The sequence below is a fragment of the Gopherus flavomarginatus genome, chromosome 10, assembly GCF_025201925.1.
Source record: "Gopherus flavomarginatus isolate rGopFla2 chromosome 10, rGopFla2.mat.asm, whole genome shotgun sequence".
NCBI lineage: Eukaryota > Metazoa > Chordata > Testudines > Testudinidae > Gopherus > Gopherus flavomarginatus.
Window position 1 is genome coordinate 59,488,541 of NC_066626.1, and position 25,025 is coordinate 59,513,565.

The window sequence follows — 25,025 nt, forward strand, 5'->3', positions numbered from 1 at the left end:
AAAAGCAAAAAAAGATGCAATATCAACAGCTTTCCATACAAAAAGAAAACCTCATGCAATGGGCTAAACAAATAAAATCGTTTGTTCTGTTGTTTAGCTTTAGGAATTACCTAACTTTAAGGGACAATAATAAAAGAAAAATCAATTCAGCAAATGAAACAATTAAAGGACTGGATTTGGGGTTTGTTTTTATTAGAAAATACACCCATAGAATTTGAAAATCCTCTTCTGATCTTTTCCCCTTTCTTCCTATTACTTATTTAATAATGAAATAGACAATTGTCAGATTGCTTGCTTTTTCTACCTTCCCCACCCACTCTATTTTTTCTTTCATCTAGTTTTTGATACTGAAATATTAACAGTACAACAACAGAGACCAGAGTTCGTGCTTTGCTCTTGAGTTCATTCTATTTAAAACACTTAAAATACAGTAGGCGGCCTGGAATTTTTTCTATGATAATGAATTTACACTGTTAAGTACAGATTCCATCTGTTTTAAAACCAAAAAAGTCTACTATTTAATAAAGATGAACAATACAGATTTTTTTGGGGAGTGAGGGCAGGGGAATGCCAAAATCAACTGGTGTTTAGAAATAAACCCCCAAGCATTTTGCCTGTATAAGTTTTGAACACATGTTCAACTTTTGGAATTCAAATGGCCCTCGGGGGCAGTGTTGATTAGTACTTATAGTTGAATAAATTTTCGCAGAAACAAAATACTTACAGAAGAGAAATGAAATAAACAAAATAAAAAATCATTTAAAATACTATTTGTCTGGTTTAGACTACGTGAAAAAAATGAAGACAGAGGGATTAACAAAAAGCAAACAAAAAAACAACAACCACAACCCTGTCAAGTATACTACTGAATATCACCGTATTCTAGCACTTTCACGATTTGTAAATGAGCAGGTTATGAGCAGATATGAATAAGTCCCTGAAACAAGTAGACAGGGCCGGCTCCAGGCACCAGCATTCCAAGCTGGTGCTTGGGGCGGTATTCTGCAAGGGGCGGCAATTCCTGTTGTTTTGCCCCCAAGCAGTGTGCCGAATTGCCACAGCGGAGGGTGGGGGCAGTCTGTGTGCCCTTAGGGCAGCAGGCGCATTTCCGCAGTGAGGGCAATTCGGCGGCTGCTTCTATGTTTAGCTATCCAGGGCGGCTTCAGCTAAACATAGAAACTGCGGCCGAATTGCTACAGCCACGGAAAAGCGCCTGCCGCCCTTAAGGCACACGGACTGCCCCCGCCGCCCGCAGCGGCAATTCGGCATGCTGCTTGGGGCGGGGAAAACTGTAGAGCCGGCCCTGCATGTAGACAAAGTGTGCCCATTCCCCCTCCTCATCTCATGTCAGCATCAGGGTGTGATTTTGATCGATTGGCAGGGGATGAACACCTTGAATGGCCTTTGGTACCTCCGGGGTGGGGCTGGCTATGCTCCACTCCAGCACATGACACACAAATCACACTGCCATCCTCCACACTTTTTCATATGCACATGGAGAGTGCGCACAGGAGGTGGAACTAAGCCATTTCTGGGATAGTGACTGGCTCTTTTGAAGGAGGCTGGGGAAGTTGATTAGATACCGCAGGGCTCATTCTGTGAGGTGAGTTTTCATCTTTACACTGTCCACAGTCAGCTTGTGATGAGTGAACTCACATTCCTTTATTTGTTCTGAGTTGCCTGTTGGGGTCCCAAGTATATTGTGGGACTGGTCTTTTTGGAGTGGGGAAGGGACTTACCCATTGGACTAGACTGGCCAATGTCTGGCAGGTTTTTTACCTTCCACATAGCAGCCTAGAGGTTGGGCTCATTAGTCAGGAGTAAGCTAGCAGGATGCTAAAATTAAAAATAAAATAGTGTTGCGCTGTGGGGATAGTGTCCAATTCAGGGAGTCTATCATGAGCTAGCTCTTGGGGTAAACCCAAGCACAATACCCCAGGAGGCCACTGGCAGCAACCCAGTGTAGTGTCAGGGTGGCAACTGACTTAAGTCTCATGCAGACTAATGCAAAGCTGTCTGTCTCTTCGTCCCCTGCACCAGAGAAGGGTTCTTTTCACTTAAATTAATAAAGTTGCGGCCTGCTCCTTGAAAGCAATTTCTTATGTGTGAATCATTTCCTAGGCGTACAAACCAAAAATACTGATTCTTTAAAGAGTGATATCAGAGACTCTTTGAGCTCATGGCACACACTATTAAAAGAGCCAGCAGGGTTTGAAACCCTTGCTAGAGGGCTATGGAAAAGATTCCCTGACATATCCCCATGCGTGCACCTGTGTGAGGACTAACATGATCTGGCCTAAACAGGTCTATGGCTGAGACTTTCAAAGCTGCTATAATGGGAACTGGGCATCCAAGTCCCTTAGGCCGCTTTGAAAACCTCAATCTGTACCTCTAGGATAAGGCAACTGTATAAACAAAGGCTTTGAAACACAACAAATAGATGAAAAGATAAAACGTTGTCAGTTATTTAGAGATATCGTTTTTCTATTAATTTCCTTTGACTACTTAATAAAAAGTTAGGTTTCCAGAGTATGCTCTCAGTAGAGAATGTCAAAATGGTCCTAATGTACTATTAGTTGCACATTTAAGTATTCAAATTTGACAGTGGCATAAACCAGAGGAAAGGCCTCCTGGTATTTCTATGCTACCAAATAGGAGCTAAGTGCTTTAGCTTTCTGACCAGTTTCACAGCATCAACCCTTCTACTTTAGATGGAAACTTGAGCAGTAATGTAGCTTTGAGTGAGCTAATGTTTGGATGGACAGACCTAATATTTTTATGGAAGATTTATTTTTCCATTCTTCTGATAGTGTTGAGCAAAGATTTTAGGAAGTGAATAAAGATAGGGAATGCTTTTATTCCTGTTATTTCTCCTGGAAACAGAGGGGCAGAAGCAGTATGTTACACAATCAAACTATAATGAAATGAAAACTATTGGCCTGATTATCCATTCACACAAGTGTAAAATAGTTGTAAATGGGGGGGCGGGGGCGGGCAGAATCAGGAAGCGTGTCTCTGGAGAAATAGAAGGGATGACATCAGTATTAACCTACAGTTCAACAAAGAATTCATACTTCAAGCTGATCCATTTTATTTCCAGACCTTCAATATATCATTGCGTGTTCTTATTTCTGCCATCTTGTGCCTGGCAGTGATATACACACATTACATGAAGGATCTAGTTTTGCTTCACACTGCTAAGTCACAAGTTAATTCTGATTACAATCTGCATTAGTTTGTACCTTTTCAAATGAACAACCAAGCTCAGATTGAACCACTGAGTTTCAGTTGGCTTCCATAACAAATTCAAACTCTATATCCTCACCTATGAGGCTTTCACTACACGTTTTTTCTCCCATTTTCTTTTGCTGACTCTCACATTACTTTAACCCTCCTTTCAAGCCAGACTTTCACTTTGACTCATTCCCATCTTTGTGGTCTCTTCCATGTGGACTACTATGCTTGGCATCCCTCCCTTGTTGGGCAAACATCCTTCCTCTCCACAGTCAAATTTGCATTTGAATGAATTCTGTAAAATTCCACAAAGTCGCCCTATATTGCTTATGTCTACACATGCCAGACATTCATACACTGGGTTCTGATGGATTTTATGTCCAGTTGTCAGTCATATGGCCACTACTTATAGCTTGGGAAAGTGCAAAACAAGTTCAAGGCAGATAAAATACCTGGAAACTGACACTGTGTCTTTAGAAAATTTAAGATGATAAATGCTGAAGTCCAGCCAGTCTTGAGTGCTTTAATACAGAAACTATTGATTGTTTTCATAAATGTAAAACATCCAGACACTTGCCAATAGGCACCAAAATAAATTTCTAAATAAACAATAAACAAACAATAAAGATTTTTGCCTTGGGATGCTATAGACCACATTTTCAAACTAGCAAATTTTGCATGGGCAGCCTTTGAAATAGAGAAAAGCCTCAATCTGCATATGTAACTTAGATAATTGTGCATCTAATTACCTGATTTGCATGTGCAAGAGTGCCCACCAAAAAAATAAAATAAAAAGTGCAATTTAGAGCCATGATTGGAAAGAAAAAAAGAGGCTCTTTATCTCTCACAGCACTTTATGTTAGAAGAAAGACCAGGGAATGAAAAGCTGAAACTACTCCAGAAATGGGAGAAATTGAACTGCTATCTGACTAGAGCTTGCACAGTAAAATATGTGATTTGAAAACTCTGACACACACACACTTATATTTACACACACACATATACATACAAAGCTCTGCCATAGCTTGGTTCAGGATGAATTTGGCAGTTCAGTTTTATCTAAAGATACTGGGCTAAATTCATCCCTGGTGAAATTCCATCACTTTCAAAGTGGTGACATCCTTCACTTAGATTGAATTGAATGGAGTTACAACAGGGATGAATTTGGTCTATATAGTTTTCCAAAATAATGTCATGTAGTTGTATTCACAGTCAAAGAATTTCTAATGTATCCTTTAGAAACAAATATGCCAGCTACAGAGCTTCAAAATTTTTAGAATCCATAATGAATGACAGGAGAGTGAACATGTACCAAAATTAGAGATGGGAGAAACAGAAATATATTAATAATACCAATCACTTATATGAGAGCATTTATAGCATTTTACTTTTTCAAAGTTAAGTGTAAACATGAAATAACATAAGAAAAAACTTTCTACCCTCCATTTATAGAAGACAAGTCCAACCTGTGGCCCTGAATAGTTCAAGAAAAACAAGGATGTTTTCTATTCTGTCTCAAAATACAGTAATAAAGTAAAACTCTTTCCTATTACTACCCTAAATTAAGAATAACAATAAAACCTTTTAAAAGTGTTGAACACTAAGCTAGAGCTAAGGGCCAACAACTGTTGTGAACTGTGGACGATTTCCTATTATGACAAAATATCTTTACTATTGTGAAAGCTCTTTGGTCCACTCCTACAAAGTGCAGAGTGTCCACACCCTTCACTGGGTAAAATCCTGGCCCTGTCAGAATCAGTGGGAGTTATGTCATTGATGTCTATAAAGCCAAGACTCCAGTGGCACTGCAAGGCACTCAGAACCTCACAGGATAAGGCTCAACTATACTCTTAGGGGCTGAGGGCAGATATAGAGGAGCTCAGTCCTGCAGGCTGGAAAGCTGTGCTAAAAAAAGTGTGGAAATCCAAAACACTAGAGTTCAGTGCTTAGCAGAACCAGCCCTAGGCCAAATGGTGCTCCAGGCAAGGAGCACCTTCAGCACCCCCCTCCTATTTGTTAAGCTTTTGAATACTTATTTTTATTGCATTTGTAGCCCATTTAACGACTTTGATGCACGATTTGCATGCATGATTTATCCCTGTCATATAAGACTGACTGACTACCCTCCCCCTATCCCCACCTTTACAACCTGCTAGGGCATGGCTGACAACATTCTAGGAGGTTTAAGGAAAATGTAGTTCTCAGAAAGTCTGGAAGGTTCCATGAGATTCTACAAAGGTCCAGACAATTCTAGGCGGTTAGTGAAAAATGAATCCACATATGGAATACTTGAAACATTTTACTTCAAACATTCTATTTTCCATTTTGTCGCTAACAAAAACAGCACCCCAAGCCCAGCACACCTTTAAGCCCAGCACCCTACATGGTTGCCTGGGTGGTCTGCCCCCCAAATCTGGCCCTGATGCTCAGGACCTGAGCAGAGAGGATTCTGCACAGTGTGGAGAAACATGTACAGTGCTCAGCAATGTGAAGAAAATTCTATGCCATCAAAACACCGAGCACTAGGGAGCAGGGGAAAAGTAGGCATGATGGGTCCAAAATAGGATTTAGCCTGATTATAGCTGCTTAAGTGCAATCCAGCGGCCTCATAATGCATGTATGTAGGCCATTTTTATGATTTACAGTAACTCCTACTGCAAACCAGGAGATACAGCTTAGCTCAATAACACAGAAATGTGTCTGAGGATTCTTTGACAACAATATCTCAGCCACCTGCTCATTGGCCCAGTGCAGATGTGGGGCACAGTATACTTCCTAAACTGTTAGCCAACAGCATTCACTCAATGTATTTTGCCCTATTGGATTGTAAGCAGCAAAGAGAGTGCTCAGCAGGCCGAGCTGTTAACTCACAACTCTCTCCTACAACTCTGTAGGACAGAACCACTTTTTTGCAAGGTCAAGAAGAAGGATTCCAAGTCCACTTGTTGCTTAGCTCCCCAAACTAGAGTTCCAGGAAGCCACCTCTTCAGCACAACTCTGCAGAGTGTGAACATCATCTGATTCCCTAAAAACAAGTTGCTATTCTAACAACAGTCTTTAGGCAATTTTGTTCAACAAAAGCAATCACAAGAAGGAAGAGTTATAGCAGCTTAGAATTTAGAACTGGTTAATTTACTAATAAATCTATTTTGGAATCCTTAATGTATGAGATTTTACTTCATACTTGAGATGCTTTATTTTAGCTCAGTTTCTGATACATTGCCTAGAGACTCATGGTCAGTGATGTTTACCAGTTCCTTTATATAAATGGCAATGCTGTATGCTTAACCCTTGCCGAGAACAGTAAAGTGTTCAACACTGAGTGGCTTTGGGACGTATTTGTTTACTAACTGCCTATATTGACTTCCACACCTGTAACATATTATCTATTGATGGATGCAGGATTGATTTGGGTAATATTTGTGAAAAACCAATACAATTTTAATATAAAATTTAATTTGAATATTGACTATTTTTCTGGTTCTCATTTGCTCATTTTACTGTTCATCATCCCTCATTTTGCAGGGTCAAATTCTGATCCCATTGAAGTCAATGGCAGACCTCCCATTGACTTCGGTGGAACCAGAATTTATCCCCAGTTCTTGTTTCTGTTTTTCTTCTTTTTCAGCACCTATGTTTTATATATTCCTCTGATCTTTCTTTGTTTCATGATTTTTTTTATTCTTGCACTACTTCTTCCAGCTATTGTTTCACATTCAATATTCAGTTTACTTTCACTCTTCCTTTTTTATCCCTTTGCTTACTCTGTTTCTCTGATTTACATGCATGCCTCATTCTTGTTATTTTGTTTAATTTCTTCACTTTTTCCTGTCATTTTCTCTTTCATTCTCCTTCTCATCGCCCTTCTCCCTACTACTTTTCCCTTTTTTTTCCGGTGTTTTATTTTTCTTTTCTGTCTCCTAACCCTACCTACTTCTTTGGTTGTTTGCTGTATCTTTCCACCTTTCCTATCATTCCCCAAAATGCAACTCATCATTCTGTGCCACTATTGTATAGCAGATTCTGAAATATTGTCATCTGAGACAGTTATGTACTAAACAAAATATTACCAGGGTGAAGGAATCACTTACCCTGATTGACAACAAATCGTAACTTCTGTATTGTTGCCAGATTGCCGCTAACTCTGTATATTCCATCGACATCCAGACCTGAAAAAGGAAAACATATTTCATATTGGCTCATGTGAGTATTTTATTTAAGATGACAGTCAAGAAAACATAAATGTCCTAGCAAATATGGGGAAGAATAGTACAGTGAACTACTAGATAATAAACCACCTGACAAAGACCAGAATTATATGATACCTCCTGGCTGATTAAAGCAACACAGAAAAACAAAACTGTAGGTTAACTCAATAGAACCCCAAATACTTCATTATAATGTTGTAGTAATTCTCTCACAGGTTTACGGTAAAGGTAGAGATATTTCAATTAGCTTGAAAAAGAGTAGCATAAGTATTAACTTGTGTTTTCGTGTACAAATACCTTCTACAAGATGTAAAATTAAATTTGTGCAAGTGTATATTAACTACTTATACTAGCTGGGCTAACGGAACTTCGCAGGTAGAGACACAGACTTTTTGAGCTGAAGGTTGTGAATTGCATTTCTGATATTGCATGTATTCAGTGAGATTATTGCCATGCAACCATGACATGTAAGACTATGTATGCATTTTAGAGAGCTGTTTATGTTATTTACAAAGTGTTTTACTATGGCTTTGTTTTGTACTAAGTTGATTGAGTTTGATGACTTAAAGCCCTGGAAATTTTATTGCAGATAATGAAGAGTGTTTTCAAGGATACCTTGGGAGTCCCATTTCACCCTTAAATCTGATCAGGTATCATCTTTTGGAGGAAACTATCTCCTATAGCAGGGTCTGCTGATATACCCTTTTAAAATTAGAAAAAGACACTCTTAAACTTACATCCCAATGCACATTGCGGGAACATGCTAATGCACACAAGAACCTACCTCTCCATTCCCATGAGAACTGCCATTCTCATGAGAACAGAGGAAGAAATCTGCATGCTCGAAAATTTAAAACACTAAACCGTATAATGCCATTTGAAATGTAAAAGTCACAGATCAGCATGATGCAGACAGAGGTTTACTGGAGATCCAATGCTCCATAATAGAGTTGTAGAAGCTATTAGTCACTTGGAACCCAAATCTTACCCACATTGTTTTATAAGAAGGCTGACTTTTTCTACAGAAAAAGCCTACATTAATTAGCATGTGGTACAGCCCAAGACAGATTCAGCATTCCTCCTAAGTAGTAAACTAAATTCTGCTTTGAAAGCTATCATTGAAAGTAATTTTTAAAAAAAAAACAGCTCATATTACAACTTATAACTTATACACTACACTGCAGGACTGACCAAAATTCAGAAATGATTTGAAATTTAAAAATAACAGGTCAACAAGATAAAAGAGGAGGGATTACAGGGAATCCTACTGCTGCCAAATGGAGAATGGGCAGCTTGTTTACTCCAGATGATGTGAGTGTATTTTAGGACTGGGCCCTTGAAACTGAGATTTTGGGTAGAAATGTCCCCACAAAAGTCAGTAGCAAAACTCCCATTGGCTTCAAAGGTGGCAGAATTTCACCCTTGAGTTTGCAAATGGATAATAGGTCATTGGGCCTCAGTCCTGTTCAAAAAGACCTGTCTATGCATGTAAGAAATGGGTAAAGAAGAACGGTGGAAAGGAAGAAGTGCTCTACTGATGCTTTCTGTATGTTGAGGGAAATTGGGTAGTACTGTTGGCAAGAATCTGATTTTTCTCAAACTTCCAAAAGATTTGACTATAGTTTGTTTAGAAAGGCAGAAAAAGTTTTCAGCGGTTGGCAGCAGTACTCATCCCTTTATTTAATATTTGACATCATAAACATTGTCAAAGCAACAAACTGTATATAAATATTAAATATTACTAACCATTTATTACTATAATATTAATAATAAGCATACAAGCATAGTAAGAACTCCAAAGGTAAAATGACATTACCTTCAATATCCTTCATATTTTTCAACCCTTGCCCACATATAAACTCACATACATTGCAGACATTCTGAACCCATCTGTTCCCAAAGTTTCTTATACATTGATACACAAATTCAATATATTTTTAGCAGCTTGAGAACTGAAGTATAGCAGGCATATTATGACAGAGATTTCCTAAGCAAAACAAGATTTGTCTGAAGCTGTTCCAGTTGTATCAGTCTCGTACAATTTAATTTTTATTATTTCTGAAAGGTGCTTTGGGATGCTTTATATCCAGGTTACCATACTGATTTGATAACACTGGTCTACAATTTTTGAGAAGTAGTCTGCTTCAGAGATAAAATGTGATATTTATTATGTATTTTGATGTGCTGAATTCAAATATGACAATTAAAACAACTGATTGGCTACTGTTTCTCAGATATTTAAGTTTTTACATTTTATGTCTATGTCTATTGTGTAGATAGTAGAGTTTTAATCATAAATTGTAAACCTAGGTCTTTTCATGTGTTTATGGTTGCTTTACATGATAATATTTCACCTGTCCTGTTTATGTAACACTTAAAAATCAGCAAAAGGGTTATAGAAATAAAATTTATTATGAAACAAAAGGCAAAAAACTATTCTGTACATAGTTTAGTCCTATTCAGTGTCTACTCGGCGCTTCTTGGCTTGTCTCTTGTATTTATTAAATGGAGCATCTCTTGTCACTGTCCAGCAATAGTCTGCAAGCATTGATGGGCTCCATTTGCCCTGATAGCCTGCCAGGAGATTCCACTGCTGTAGTCTGGAGCCCAACAGCTCTGCCTTACTCTTGGGTAGTTCCAAATCCCTGACAAGGTCATTCAGTTCACCTTGTGTTAGGAGGTGTGGTTCAGAGGAGGAGGAGGAGGATGGGAGAAAATGTGGATCCTGTGACATTGATGGTTCAGGACCAGAAGTTTCATCCTCTTCCTCGTCTGACTCAAGTGAGAATGATTCTAGTGCATCAGGAACCGGCAGTCCTTCTCCATGAGATACTGGGCGTATAGCTGATGGAATGTTTGGATAATGCACAGTCCACTTTTTCTTCTTTGACACACCTTTCCCAACTGGAGGCACCATGCAGAAGTAACAATTGCTGGTATGATCTGTTGGCTCTCTCCAAATCATTGGCACTGCAAAAGGCATAGACTTCCTTTTCCTGTTCAACCACTGGCGAAGATTTGTTGCACAAGTCTTGCAGCATATGTGTGGGGCCCACCTCTTGTCCTGATCTCCAATTTTGCAGCCAAAAGAAAGGTGATAGGCTTTCTTAACCATAGTGGTTATACTGTGCTTTTGTGATGCAAAAGTCACTTCACCACAAACATAGCAGAAGTTATCTGCACTGTTCACACAAGTACGAGGCACCTCTGCTCACTTTGGCTAAACAGAAATGTGTCCCTTTGCAAAATCAGACATTGACAAATAAGAGAGCACGACACTGTATGATTTCTAGAGCTGATATAGGGCAATTTGTTCAGCAGAGTGATGTAAGCTTCGTTATGATTGCATCATCCATGACTTCTAGGAATAACATGATGCAATTCATATCATGTATGACACAATACCAGCTTCAGATTGCATCATTCATTGTTTTTCCTAAAAAGCAAGTACTGTCCAAACCCAGTCATAGATTTATTCACAGATCCAGTCAAAGATGTATTTTAGTCATTTCTGGTTTAAATTGAGATCCCTTCCCTTTATAACTCACTTATCCTCTGCCATTCCCAAGTCAAGGGTCGTATATACTGACCCAATAGCATATCTTGAAAATTAGGGCCAATCAACAATTTTAAGCATCTTTTTCGTTCTCAGTGACCCAGAATTAGTGAAGTTGGACTACATTTATTTCAGAAGCATTTTGGCTGTAGAGCAGTGTAATTGAAGGTTACTCTCATGCTTCCTATTCAGTAAGCGGCCTCACATTTGTTAACTTAACTGAGTTGAATTGCTTACATGTTTGTTTGTTTTAAATATTGCTGCAGACATATCTTGCTTCAGTTTATCTTGACCAATTTATTTGAAAAACAAATAATAATTCCATAATATATATCGGTTATATATGCCTTTTGTCAGTCCATTTCATTATCTGCCCTTTACCAGTGGGAGCTCTGCAATCTAATACTGAAAATTATGGTTCATATCAGGAAGATCTCCTTTGGTTATAGAGGGCTAAAGATAAAGTTTATCTCAGAGAAATCAAAAAGGAATCGGTAGTCAAGAACTCTTGGAAACTATCTATGTACAGGAGACGTAACATATGAACAAATGGAAGTTACTAAAATGTTTAAGTAATGCAACTCTATCTTAAAACTCAACAATCTCTCTCTCTTCTTGGAAGCGTCGTTAGTCCCCAGTTTAGGAATGTGGAACTCTTGTGGTCATAGATTGAGAATTGCATCACACTAACCTGCATAGCGAGTTGATCTAAACCAGAATGTAAAGGAGAAAAACAAAGAAACTTTAACTTCCATTTGAATCTAGCATGACTCAGTTCTCAAGCCTTCTGGATATGGGATAAGAGCATGTGAAAGCCACATACAGAGCTCTGTGTATGATAATAATCTCTCACATTAATTAGCAGCACCGATTTGGAAGAGTTTAGCCCCCTTGGTATCATGCTATTTAAATTATCTGAATCAAGTGAAAATGACAACCTCTGTAGTGAACTGGAGGACATTACATTTTGCAAAATGATCTGGAACATATAAGTAAATTATTATTGTTATAAATTTACTTGGATCAGAAAGTAGGTCTGTCATAAACAGATAGCTAAGGGTTAATGTTCTTTTACCTGTAAAGGGGTAACACCAGTAACCTGAAACACCTGACCAGAGGACCAATCAGGAAACAAGACTTTTTCAAATCTGGGTGGAGGGAAGTTTGTGTGTGACTTCTTTGTCCTTTGTCTTGGGTCTGACCCTCTCGGCTCTGAGAGTGATTTTTCTATCTCCTGGCTTTCTAATCTTCTGTTTCCAAGTTGTAAGTACAAGGATAGTAAGACAATAGGTTTATATTGTTTTTTTTTTGTATTTACATGTGTGTAGTTGCTGGAATGTGTTAAATTGTATTCTTTTTGGATAAGGCTGTTTATTCACTTTTTTTCCTTAAGCAATTGATCCTGTATATTTTCATCTTATACAGAGACTATTTTTAATGTATTTTTCTTTCTTTTTATAAAGCTTTCTTTTTAAGACCTGTTGGAGTTTTTCTTTAGTGGGGACTCCAGAGAATTAAGTCTGCAGCTCACCAGGGAATTGGTGGGAGGAAGAAGTCGGGGGAAAATCTCTTTGTGTTAGATTTACTAAGCCTGACTTTGCATACCCTCTGGGTGAGGGGGGGAGAGAGATTAGCTCTCTCAGGACTTGTGTTTCCAGGACTGGAAGCAGGGAATCTCCTAGGGTCGTCCAGGGAGGGGAGCCTGGGAGGAAGTAACCAGGAAAAAAGGGGAGGGGGTTATTTCCCTTTGTTGTAGGACTCAAGGCATCTGAGTCTGGGGCTACCCCAGGGAAGGTTTTGGGGAGACCACAGTGAGCTAGGCACTGTATAATTCCTGGCTGGTGGCAGCTTTACCAGGTCCAAGCTGGTAACTAAGCTTGGAGGTTTTCATGCTAACACCCATATTTTGGAATCTAAGGTCCAGATCTGGGAAAAAATGTTATAACAAGGTCTGATTAGCATTTCATCTGGACAAACAATATGGCAGACAGAGAAAAATCTGTGAATATTACAGCAATTATAGTGTGTTCACATGTCATCAGCTTTCTGCTCCAAGAACTTTAAAGGTTAAACTAAACCAAACCAATGTAAATTGGTGGATCTGGACATCCTTTTCATTACCACCTTATCCTAGCTGGATTAGAAACTACTTATTTTGGAAATCAAATTAGGCCAAGTGCAATTTTTTTTTAAAAAGAGAACTTTCTTATGTTCTGATTCTGTGAAGAAGTCTTCAAAGAAAATCACTTTTAAGGGCACCTTTATCAAGAATAAAAACATCACTGCTCTGCTGTCAGTGTTTCTTCATGGCAGGCTATAAATACTTAGTGAACAAGATGAAACAAAAATATTTTCAAAGTGTCCTATCTGGTGCTGGCATTAAAGTCATGGTAAAGAACAATTCAGAAAAAAAAATATTAATTGTATTAAAGTCGGACTATTTGTTAATCATGTGCTGACCTTCTTGTGTTTCAAAATGGTGTTTATCATTGAGAAAAATAACTGGTCTTTTTCCCAGAGGGTAACAAGTATTTTTTGAAGAAGCTTAGAATAGGATGGGCACACAATTAGGTATTATCAGACCAAATGGTGGTCAAAACTCAGTGGAAAGAATGCAGCTGTCCCAAGCTATTCCCACCATAAATCTTATAAGCTTTCAAAAAAAAATGTGGATAAGGTCTGACTCCAGAGTTTACTCATTTAGCTACCAGAATATGGACAGAATATAACAATGCTCTTGTTAAAAGCAGTCATATGTTCTGGGTTAGGATACACTGGTATTAATAAAATGCAAATCTAAAAGGGAACAGGATACAGGTTGGAGTCAGATACATAAACATCATCAAAGTTATATGAACTACTTTGTATAAGTGGATTGAAGAGCTCAAAAGAACATTTCTGGTGCTCTTTATTTCTAGCTGAGCTGGAAATATTGCAAAAATGGCCTTTCTTGCATTATTGTTGCACTTTCAGGGGCAGTCCCAGCTGGAACCTGGAAGTATAGAAGAGCATTAGGAATAAAGAAATACTAAAGGGGATATAAATATAATTCAAAATTTCAGAACTTCTAAATTACTCAGTTTGGAATCGATAATAGAAATAGGCAAATGTCTGAAGAAGTTCTTATGTTTTCTGAGCTAGTTTACCCCCTCCCTAATACAGGAGTTGTCATAATACCTTATCTATCCACTGGTTAAGATCCTGCTCCATCTCACACCAATGAAACCTCTTATTGTGCTTGAGTTTTAAGATCATAGCATAAAGTGTGGGTGCAACTCATTATCTTAGTATCAATTAGATCTTATCTGTTATCTTAAATGTTAATATTTTGTGAGTTTCATTCAATTGCTTCAATAGTTATTTTTATACACTTTTTCTAGGTTTTAAAATCCGTTATATTTTATTACTGAGTGTTTGATAATTTTCTATACGTGAGCACTCAAAACTTTTAACAATAACTATTTACTGAAATAGATCTGCTATTGAGACCTGTTTGTAGTTATATGAAAAGAAGCATCGTACTGGGTATAACAAAGTAAAATGTAAACTTGACGAAAGGCATCCCTTGGGCAGTACTTTCATTTAAAATCAGCTATGTTCAGGGTAAAAATCTTGTATTTCAAAAGAGCCTGTTATGCTTCCTGATAAACAGCAAGAAAATATGTTTCAAAACTAAAGAATTATTATGTAATCAAGCATTTGTCGTATTTGTGATGTACCGCACAGGACTCCCACAACTGTGAGCCACTGTGTTACCTTCTTTTCCTCAGAAAGAGGGAGTTTTGCAGTTGCTAAGCTGTGTATCAGTTCCCTGACATACCAGCTGTTTGCCTTGCCAGCAAACACTTCAAGACTCTATCAATCTAAACAAGCTTTCTAGCAACTAAAAATGGAGGTTACTTACCTGTAACTGGAAGTTGTTCAAGATGGGTGGTTGCTACGTGTATTCCATATGTGGGTATGCATGCACACCTGAGTCCAGAGATTCTTAACAAGTGTCCATTGGACTGCACAACTGGGAATAAGATGTAATGCTGGCCAACATCTCTCCAGTTCCTCTTCTTACCACAAATCCAATAGGATCTGAAGCAGAGGGGACGGAGGGTGGGTAGTGAAGTACAGGTAGGGGCCACACATCTCAGAGAACTTCCATCTGTTCTTTGAATGCTGGTCTCAAAGTGTATTTCACATGTGGGTGACTGACAAGGAGTATTCAGATTGGAGGGGGTGCGGAGTTGCTGGTAACAAAGATGCTTGAAGAACTGCAGTCCCCACAGCTACATCTACAGTAGAGGCCTGACTTAGCACATAAAGTTTTGTGAATGTGTGAATGAAACTCCAGGTAGTTGCTCTGCATACATACAGCAGAGATGCTGCAGAAGCAGCCTGTGATCTCATGCAGTGTGCCCTTACCCCATCTGGGGGAGGAATATAGCATGTTATGATGCAACCAAAAATGCATTCTGAGTTTCTCTGAGAAGATATTGCTTATCCTCATGACCCTTCTGCTATAGCAAGAAACATTCCTGGTGACTTTCTGATTGGTTTGGTTGATTGCAAATAGAATGCCAAGGCATGTCTGTCATCCAGGGAACTAAGTCTTTACTCTTCAGTGGAAACATGCGGTTTTGGGAAGAAACCAGGTAAGTGGATAGGTTGATCGACATGGAATTCAGAAATTACTTTAAGGAGGAATTTAGGATGAAAGGGAAGGGACATCTTCTTCTTCTTCTTGTGAAAAATGGTGGCTCAGCTCTCAGCTCCCAGCACTCCCATCTCACTTACCCTTCTGGCCAAAGTAATAGCAACTAAAAATGCAACATTCGTGGAAAGCTGTGTCATACAGCATGTGGCCAAAGGTTCATATTGTGATTTGGTTACTACTGACATGATGAGATTGAGGTCCCATTGAGGTGTAGGATTGACCACTAGTGAAAAGGTCTTGACTAGCCCTTTCTGGAATCTAGAGCATAAACTATTCCAGCAAAAGCCAGCTGTAACTTATGCTCACTAGACTGCTTAATCTTCCCCTCCTACTGGTTGTCTCAGGGAATTAGCTCTTTTCCAGCCTGGGCTCCCTCTGCATTGATACCCTACACTGTTAAAAGATGGAGCAGGAACAAAGTTGCTGACCTGACCTTGCGGTTGGAACAACCTGTTAGTATAGGAAGACTGCGTAGCCATGACATCTCATTAGGGATATCACCACATAGAAAACCTTTGTGAATACACTGGATGTTGTTGCCAGTCCAAAGGGAAGGACTCTGAACTGGACGTGTTTCTGACCTTCCAGGAGGACATTTTCTGTGGGGAAGATGAGTATCTACATGAAAATAGACATCCTTCATGTTGACTTTTGACATTTGAATAAAGATGTTCAGTTTCTGAATTTCAAACTCTACATTTTTCTGAGCTTCCCTACTTCATAGCAGCCTTCTGATTCTCTGTATAGGACCAAACTGACCAGGGACTCTTTATGCCAGGGGACTTTCTTGGGAAGTGGAATGGTCATACTGCTTTACAGCACCTTTGTGCCCACTTAGGGCTACCTTATAGGCCCAATCCTATAGCTGACACAGATCATGCAAGCTCCTGGAAAATTTCACATTAAAAATACAAAACAAAACAAACAAACAAAGAAAAACCCCAAACAACCCAACAACAATTGGCCATCTAGGCATCCCAAAGGTAGATCTTGGTGTGCGGGTTTGGTGAAACACTTCAGGAAATGAGACAAGCCTTTGTCACTTTGCTTGAAAGACATATAAGTGTGGAAAGTGATTTTGTATTTTATCAATGTTGTGTGACGTGATCAGAGAGATATAGTAGCATTCCAACATGAAGAGAGAGTCAGATTTTCCTTGCAGTGATAAATAAAAGGTGCAACAAAAGGAAATCAAAATCTGATTAAGAACTCTTTGTATTTCAGACACTGGAGAAATTGTTCCAAAACTTTGACTTATCTGCGACAGAAAACTCAGGTGTCTGGATCTGGATTTTAACCGTTTTTAGCTTGTGCCTCCTCTCTTCCCACCATGCGCACACTAGCACATATACTTTTGAAATATTTAATAAACTTTGAACTTTTGAAAGCTTTCATTTTCTGGTTCTAGATAATTCTCCCTTCTCTTCCTCTCTTTATAGACCCCTTGCTTACTACCAACAGTGCCAGCCAAATCTCTTGCTTCATGTTTAAAAATCAAGGTAGGAAACCCAATAAATGAAACATCCTCGAATGGGAATGATTGCAACACCTGAATTAAGTAATGAAGATTTTGAATGCAATCTATACCATTTCAATAATCTTGTCAATATTATTTTCCTTTGAACTGATACATTTTTGTGTTTCAGTCCATAAAAGTGTCATGTAATTTACTTTGCTCCTTTTCATATCACTGGTGGCAGATTGTTTATTTAGACATATTTGTACAATGGAATAAGATCAACAACAGTCAGGGCCGGCGCTTCCATTGAGGCGAACTAGGCAATCACCTAGGGCGCCAGGATTTTGGGAGGGCGGCATTTTGCCAGGGGGGGTGGCAGGCGGCTCCGGTGGACCTACCACAGTCGTGCCTGCGAAGGGTCCGTTGGTACGTGGCTCCGGTGGAGCTGCAGCAGGCACGGCTGTGGCAGCTCCACAGGAGCCGCGGACCGACAGACCCTCTGCAGAAATGGCTGCGGCAGCTCCACCAGAGCCGCGGGAGCGGCTCGCGGGGTGGCGAAATGGCCGTGTGCCTAGGGCGCGAAGAACTCTAGCGCCGGTCCTGACAACAGCACAAAATATGAGTGCAATTTAACTAGGACTCAGCTCATCATCATAAAGCATTACAGTTAAATACCTAAATCAAGTTTGCTTAATCTTCCCCTCAATTGTACAGTACTGTTTTTAATGTCCAAGAAGTTTGTCATTTTAGTACAGGAACAGCAAGACTTATTCAGAAGGTTCACTGTGACAAACAAGAAAACTAAACTTTGAAGATATTTGTTTAGAATATGTCATCAAAGTTACATCAAGCATGCAGTAAGTTGACTGTAAAAATGCAGTTGCCACTAATACATATTCTTGCCATCCTTTTATCCTTGTTTTTTTGTAGCTAAACAAAGTGACCTCATTGTTTTCCACTGCATTTTCTCTTAAACATTGGCTGGGATGATTGAGATTGAGGAATGTGGGAAAATAGATTCCCAAGCCACGTCCATCCCCTTTAATTCTGAGCTGTAATTTTTGGCTTGGCTTGACTCACAGTCATCACATTTCATTCTGAATCTCTCTGTAAAGTGATCTTTCTTAAACATTTCTTTCACTCATCATGGGATCAGAAACAAAGCCATTCTAGTCTTTCAGTGAAATACTTACAAACGTCTTTTTACAGAGGAATCACAGGAGCTGAATTTCCTTTAAAAATGTTTGAAAGAAAGGAGGTTTTCATTGCCTGATTGTCCTCTTTGTGAATCTTGTCATCTGTATGCCATGAGCTACAGCTATTTTAATCTGTTTTTGTTTGCAATCCATTTGGTGTCCGCCCAAGAAAATGCAGGTGATTCTAATTAACTTACTGCTGAAGATGTGGAAAAAATCTCAATTGTGTTACAGAAAATTATACACTTAAAACCTTCTCTCTATTATTTATAATGTCTTATTAATGAAAATGATTGCATGAATATATTTACCACCTAATTCATCTTTGTTCACTTTTTAAATCAACAAGGTTTATGACAAAAGGAAAAAACTACCAAACACAGACCTCGTGTACACATGCCAGCTCTTTGATTTAACTGGAATGGCATTTTAAAAAATAACATTACTCTACTTTACGGAACACAGTTTAATATCTGAAATAATTCCACCCAGTTTTCCCCCTTAAAACCTTTTAAAATGCTCTAAAGACCAAGTTTTGCCCTTAAAATATAAGTGCTCAATTGGAAGATTTTGTGTATCTCTGAATGCTTCCTAGAGAACTTCCATTCTCCTCTCTTGTGCTGGATCTGATTGTGGACAGTGTTAATATCGTTGAAGTTTAGGCTAGCCAGCCCCAATGTGGCTAGTGTTTAATCCATATGGCTAAGCATGGACAAAGTTCTTTAGTTTATGGCATGTGCCTCATTCTAGCTGTCCAATCGAAACCAAATGGGTTTCCAGGAGTTAAAGTAGAGCTGACAGCACTGGGGCCACCAGTTCCATCTCCTTCACAAAACAGATACATCTCTACCTCCTCCTCACAGGAAACAATAGCATCTAGTCAAATATGAAAAAGACACGATCTACAGCGTTAGGATCCAAACAATTGTTTAGAATGATAATTGCCATAGGAATAATCCAGTAGCAAAACCTTTCTCCCACCTACAAACAAAATTAAATCAACTCAACTAGCCAGTAATTCAAAGCCGCCCAATCTATCCCAATGCCCATCCCATCCATACACTCAGACCTCCCCAAGAGCCCTAGCAAATGGCTGGTCTGTGCAGCACATGCTAAAACTCAACAGATCCAGGCTATTCCACACCAGGAGAGGAAATATGTTCCAAAGTTGAGGGAGCCCTGACAGCGAGTGCTCTGCTATCATTTCCCTCTCTTTTACACAGAGGGGTCTCCAGCCCCTCTGAGCTGAACTTAAACACCTCTGGTAATTGCTATTCTGGCAGTACAGCACTATGGGTATGAAAACTGATTTTTCAGGTAGGCAAGTCCCAGGCCATTTAGGGTTTTATAGGTAAAAAATTTAAATTTGTGTGGAAAACAATAGGTAGCCAATAGAGATCCCAGAGCATGGACACCGTGTATTTCCTGCCAGATACAATGATTATTCAGCAGGTTACTGCTTTCTGGCAGTAGAGCACTATGGGTATGAAAACTGATTTTTCAGGTAGGCAAGTCCCAGGCCATTTAGGGTTTTATAGATAAAAAATTTAAATTTGTGTGGAAAACAATAGGTAGCCAATAGAGATCCCAGAGCATGGACACCGTGTATTTCCTGCCAGATACAATGATTATTCAGCAGGTTACTGCTTTCTACCAGCTACTGTTTCTGCTCGTGTGCCCCCATGTAGCACACATTGCAGTAGTGTAATATTGATGTGCTAATGGTGTGGATAATAATCGTGAAGTCCAGAAGAAAAGTCCATATCAGAAAAAAGAAGGTTGCCACCACTGGCCAGGCGCAGATGGAAACAGGCAACTTGACTATTTCTAAGAGATGATTACAAAAGCGTAGCTGGGGATCTAATGAAGGGGGGAGAGGGAGAAAGGGTATATCTATAACCAAGAAATATGTACAACATTTCCATTTCTTATATCCCAGCTGTGCCTGTTAACTTCTCAAAACATGTACAGTTGAGGAATAAAGCATACTTGACTGATATTTATTGCAATATGCTTTATACAAAATTTCTATCCATATCTGTTCTGTCACACATTATGTCCTCAAAGAGTTAAGTAACATGAAAAATACAGGCTCAAGATTATATCTGTCATGGATGAAAATACTACATTTATGACTCAATGTAATCCATTCATTAGTTTATGGACCCAAGCCCTCCAGGGAGTATCACAACTCCATATGATATCCTTGAGTGGTGTATTTTGCCTTTGGATCTCTGGTTTAGCTGAAAGAAGTTTAAAAACACATGTAGCCTGACAACTCCCTACTGGCTACACAACTGAGGAGGGTCAAGAGCATAAACTATTCCAGCAAAAGCCAGCTGTAACTTATGCTCACTAGACTGGCTCAGGATCAGTCTGTTTCAGACAGTAGCATACAAAGAATTTATGCACTTTGCTAAATCCTCCCACTTTCATTAAACCATGCCCCATTTGGGGATCCATCATCATAAACATTAGGCCTGCATTTTCTGAGCAACAGCAGAATAATAATGAATGCTGTACTTGGGGGGTCTAAACTCTTCACTCAGGGCTATACACTGCCTTGAGTCAGTTTCATCAATTTCAGTGGGGGCTGTGGGTGAAAACTGAAGGGCAGATATAGCTCTTTAGGCACCCCAATTCCTCTTACTGATAGTAGAAATAATCTAGTCCACAATAGGGACAAATCTTGACCCTGTCTTTAACAACAAGAGCCAAGTTAACTCCTTACTGCTGTGTACGCTGTCTAATCACCAGGCTGACCAATGCTGCTGATGATTTGGCTCTGATTTGATGAAGGTGGAAGCGCTCTGCAGTTGGGTGCCATGAATCTGCTTGAGCAAGGATTGGTGGAGAGCTTATATTCCTTGGATTTTGGTACCCCATTCCCAACTCTTGACCCACAGAGGTTACTGCAGAAGAACAGTGACTGGGACTACGTTATATCTAGGATATGAGAGTCACTAGGAAGATCTTCCCTATCCTTGGGCTGCTTGGGTATGTGTGAAAAATCCAGTTAGGCCCACTCCTCTTTTCTCCATCTGACACTGCCATTTTGGATATATCCCTGGGGAATGGTGTTCCTTTAAGAAATGTTCAGATGCCCACAGTTATCTAGAAGGAAACCACCTTTGATTTCAGGGATGGGTACTGTGTACTATACACCATGTGTACACCTTTGATATCATTTCCCAGTACTGTAGGCTGGGAGAGAGACTATAACTCTGCCACTGGGTATAGAATCTTAAGTGGCTACCTGATGGGATTCAAATAGCCTTTCACATCCAAGGAGCAGTGTTTGGCCCATACAGTGAGAAAATAACAGACATCACAGTTAATTCCAAATTTTGTAATTTGCGAGAAAAACTGTAATGGCAGAACTGGGCCCTTAAAATGGAGATTTAGGACCTGCTTTTTCAAAAGGTGCTTACCCTCAATTCCCATATTTCACACAATATGAAATGGGGGCATAATTGTGCATATATAAATGAGTGTCTGATTTTTAAGTACATTGAAGTAGTTAGATGCCTATATAGGCATATTTATATTCTTTCACAATTGTGTTTGCAAAATGAAAAGGCTGTTTTAAAGGTCAGGCCCTTAAATCTAAGCACTGTTTTCAGATAAATGTGAGTGCAACAGCATGTACCTTGTAAAAATCAGCTGCAACGCATGGATGTGCCAGACTTGACCCGCATTTTACAAAAAATGCGGACATATACTACTCCTGGTGGAATTCTGAACCACTGCACAATGCAGATTTTGCAGAAATTAATGTGCATGAGGAATTTCCTTTCTCCCACAGAAATGGGTTGCAGAGCTGCTGGCCGCTACTAGGGGCTGTTGAACCCAGCAGAGCCTGACAAGGCTGGGGGTAGGGGAGGAGGAGGAGGATGGAGCTAGAGGGTTCCTGTCAGCTGCAGTTTCCAGCATGCCCTGAGGAAAGGAGAGGGCAGGGCACAGGAAACTCTTTGCTAGCCTGGGACCAAGCTTCAGACTGTTTTGCCCTCCGGATCCCTGGGCTTTGGAGGAAAGTGTGCAGGTATGTGGGCAAAGGGGGACCCTGTGGCTGGGCTCGGGTGGTGGGGGGCAAGAGGATTTAGGTGTATTGGCTGGGTGTAAAACTGGCGTGATTATGTAATGTTCTTTTGACAAATAAAATTAGCAGAATTTTACAGAATTTTAAAATATTATGTGCAGAATTTTTAATTTTTTTTGGTGCAGAATTTTTAATTTTTTGGCACAGAATGCCGCCAGAAGTAATATACATCAACATATCTAGTTCTTAGAATTGTATGTCTGGCTATTATGTAAATATGATGACAAACAAGGGTACACATTCATATGATGATATATTTATTTACTATTCAGGACTAGTATATCTAGGATACATTGTATATATTTTTATGTAGTGCTGACAAAGATCATACTTTTTTTAACCCTTGTAAATTATTCAGTCTCATCTTGAGCTTGAACATCCCAACCGATACCCAGATTATATCTCTAATATCAGTTTTTAACTTTGCTTTAATTGGCATGTTATGTTATTTTAATGTGTGCCCACATTATAAAATTCTAGATGTATAAAGTGATAAATATATATATTAAAATTCTTAAATAAAAATTTTCTCATGGATTATTTTCCATCCAATTCTGATCCCTCACCTTGCCTGGAGCAAGTATAACACTTGTTTACATTAAAAAAGTGATATAAGGAGAGTAATAAGATAATATGAAAACATATACATTTTAATATAATGGGGGAGTTGCTTTTGAATCTACCAAATGTAGTTTATTTCCTCCTCCTGTGTCTAGGATTTGCAGCTATTAGCACTATCTTTCCTCTCATTGCCAACTACCTCCACTGCTCTAATCACTCCAAGTCACTTGGCAATTTGGTTCTCTCTTCCTGTGTTTGCCACGCCTATAATTTTGGCAAAAAATTGTTTGTGGATGAATTTCCACCAAATAAACACACGTTAAAAGACAATGAACAAAGTCACAAATGCCTATAAAAACTTTTAGAGAGTCCTGAATTCGGTTACAAATATCAGAAAGTGCTTCTGTTTGGAAACTGGCAGATAGCTTCACTGTTTTGACAGAAGCAAATCTGCGGACCATTGGAAATGCATTCCAGGCCAAAGTTTGAGAAGCACTATTACACTATATTACATTAAAATAACACATACTTTAGATTAGGAATTGCTTTGTTACTATATGTCAAAATGGAGTGTTTTTGAGTATTACAACAGTTTTAAACAGAACAAATCACCTTCCACACATACCATATTCAGATACAAAGATATTTAAGTTGAAACACAAATAATGTAATTGCAACACAATAGAGACATGAAGCAAACAGTGACTTTTGAGAAGAAATAGTCTACCTGCCTCCTTTATATACAGCAATGTGCACTGAATATTTGTTATCTGATTTGGAGGTAAAATAAATGCAGGAAATATTGCACAACAATACCAAATTATAGTAAGAGCCAGATTTTAAGCAGTGGAGTTACAGGTATAATTTTTAATTGGATCATCCCCTTCACTTATGCAAGTATTGAAGACCCTATTCAGAATCATAGGGTTGGAAAGGACACCTCAGGAGGTCATCTAGTCCAACCCACTGCTCAAAGCAGGACCAATCCCCAGATTTTTACCCCAGTTTCCCAAAGGGCCCCCTCAAGGATTGAGCTCATAACCCTTGGGTTAGCAGGCCAATGCTCAAACCACTAAGCTATCCCTTCCCCCACAAATAAATGAAATATTAGCTATCCCTCCCCCCCTCAATTCAGGTTTAATTTCTATTTGGGTCTTGGAATGAAGTAGAAGGATGTAGAGGAGTGGCCATTCTGAGCTCAGCTGGAATTTTGCTAAGGCTCACAGAGAAGGAGTTCTGCAGTGTTTTAGGGGACTTGTGCAGCAGAAGGTGGCATACAGTATTTTTCATGCGCTATCCCCTCTCCAGTGGAGGTTTCAGAATACATTTATCTATCATTACTTGATAATGTCTTCTTTGGAGCTATCTAACTTTGCTGATAACGTTCCTACACAATCTCCCTTTGAAATCTATGTCACTTTCAGTATTTCAATATACATTTAATGCCTGGCATAACATGTAAATGCTTAGTAAGAACAATTATAAACAATTTCTGGTGTGCAAGTTCTGGACTTCAGGTCTGAATCTATGGTATATACACCAGTTCCATGACTTTATAGCTTCGGTGCACAGGGAAATGGATTTTGCTCCTCTTTGTTTTTTCATAAAGAACATGCATGTCACATTGTATGTCATAATTCTGATTGATTTGCCCTTGATGAGGAGAAGTAACTGAAGACAGGCGTTTCTGACTGCCCTGAGTTCCACCAATCGGATATGAAGATTGGTTTACTGAGGTATCCATCTGCCTCAAGTGTGTTGAGGTGTGCTCCCCACCCTAACAGTGATGCATTGTCACAGCTATTGTTGGAGTTGGGCACGTGAAAGGGATGCCTGTGCAGACACTGCATTGATCTTTCCACCAATCCTCACCTGGAGGCTGCTCACCTTCAGCAAGAAGCAATTTTAGTCTTCCCGTATCTTGATTACTAACTACTCAAGGGCAAACCTGTTTGTCCAAGCTGTCTCTGATTGAGGAATAGGTCCTCCCGAACTAGCCCTGAAAGC

At 39.2% G+C, this 25,025-nt stretch overlaps 1 protein-coding gene across 5 annotated transcripts in view; it reads right to left on the minus strand.

Annotated features, from left to right (window-relative positions):
• The window catches only part of ARHGAP15 (Rho GTPase activating protein 15), a 457,670-nt gene that overhangs the window by 129,637 nt on the left and 303,008 nt on the right, over nucleotides 1–25,025 (minus strand). For all 5 annotated transcript variants that reach the window (XM_050969300.1, XM_050969301.1, XM_050969297.1 and 2 more), the window contains one exon: nucleotides 7,326–7,403. In XM_050969300.1, the coding sequence (XP_050825257.1) occupies nucleotides 7,326–7,403 (78 nt within the window). The remainder of the gene's footprint in view (nucleotides 1–7,325; nucleotides 7,404–25,025) is intronic.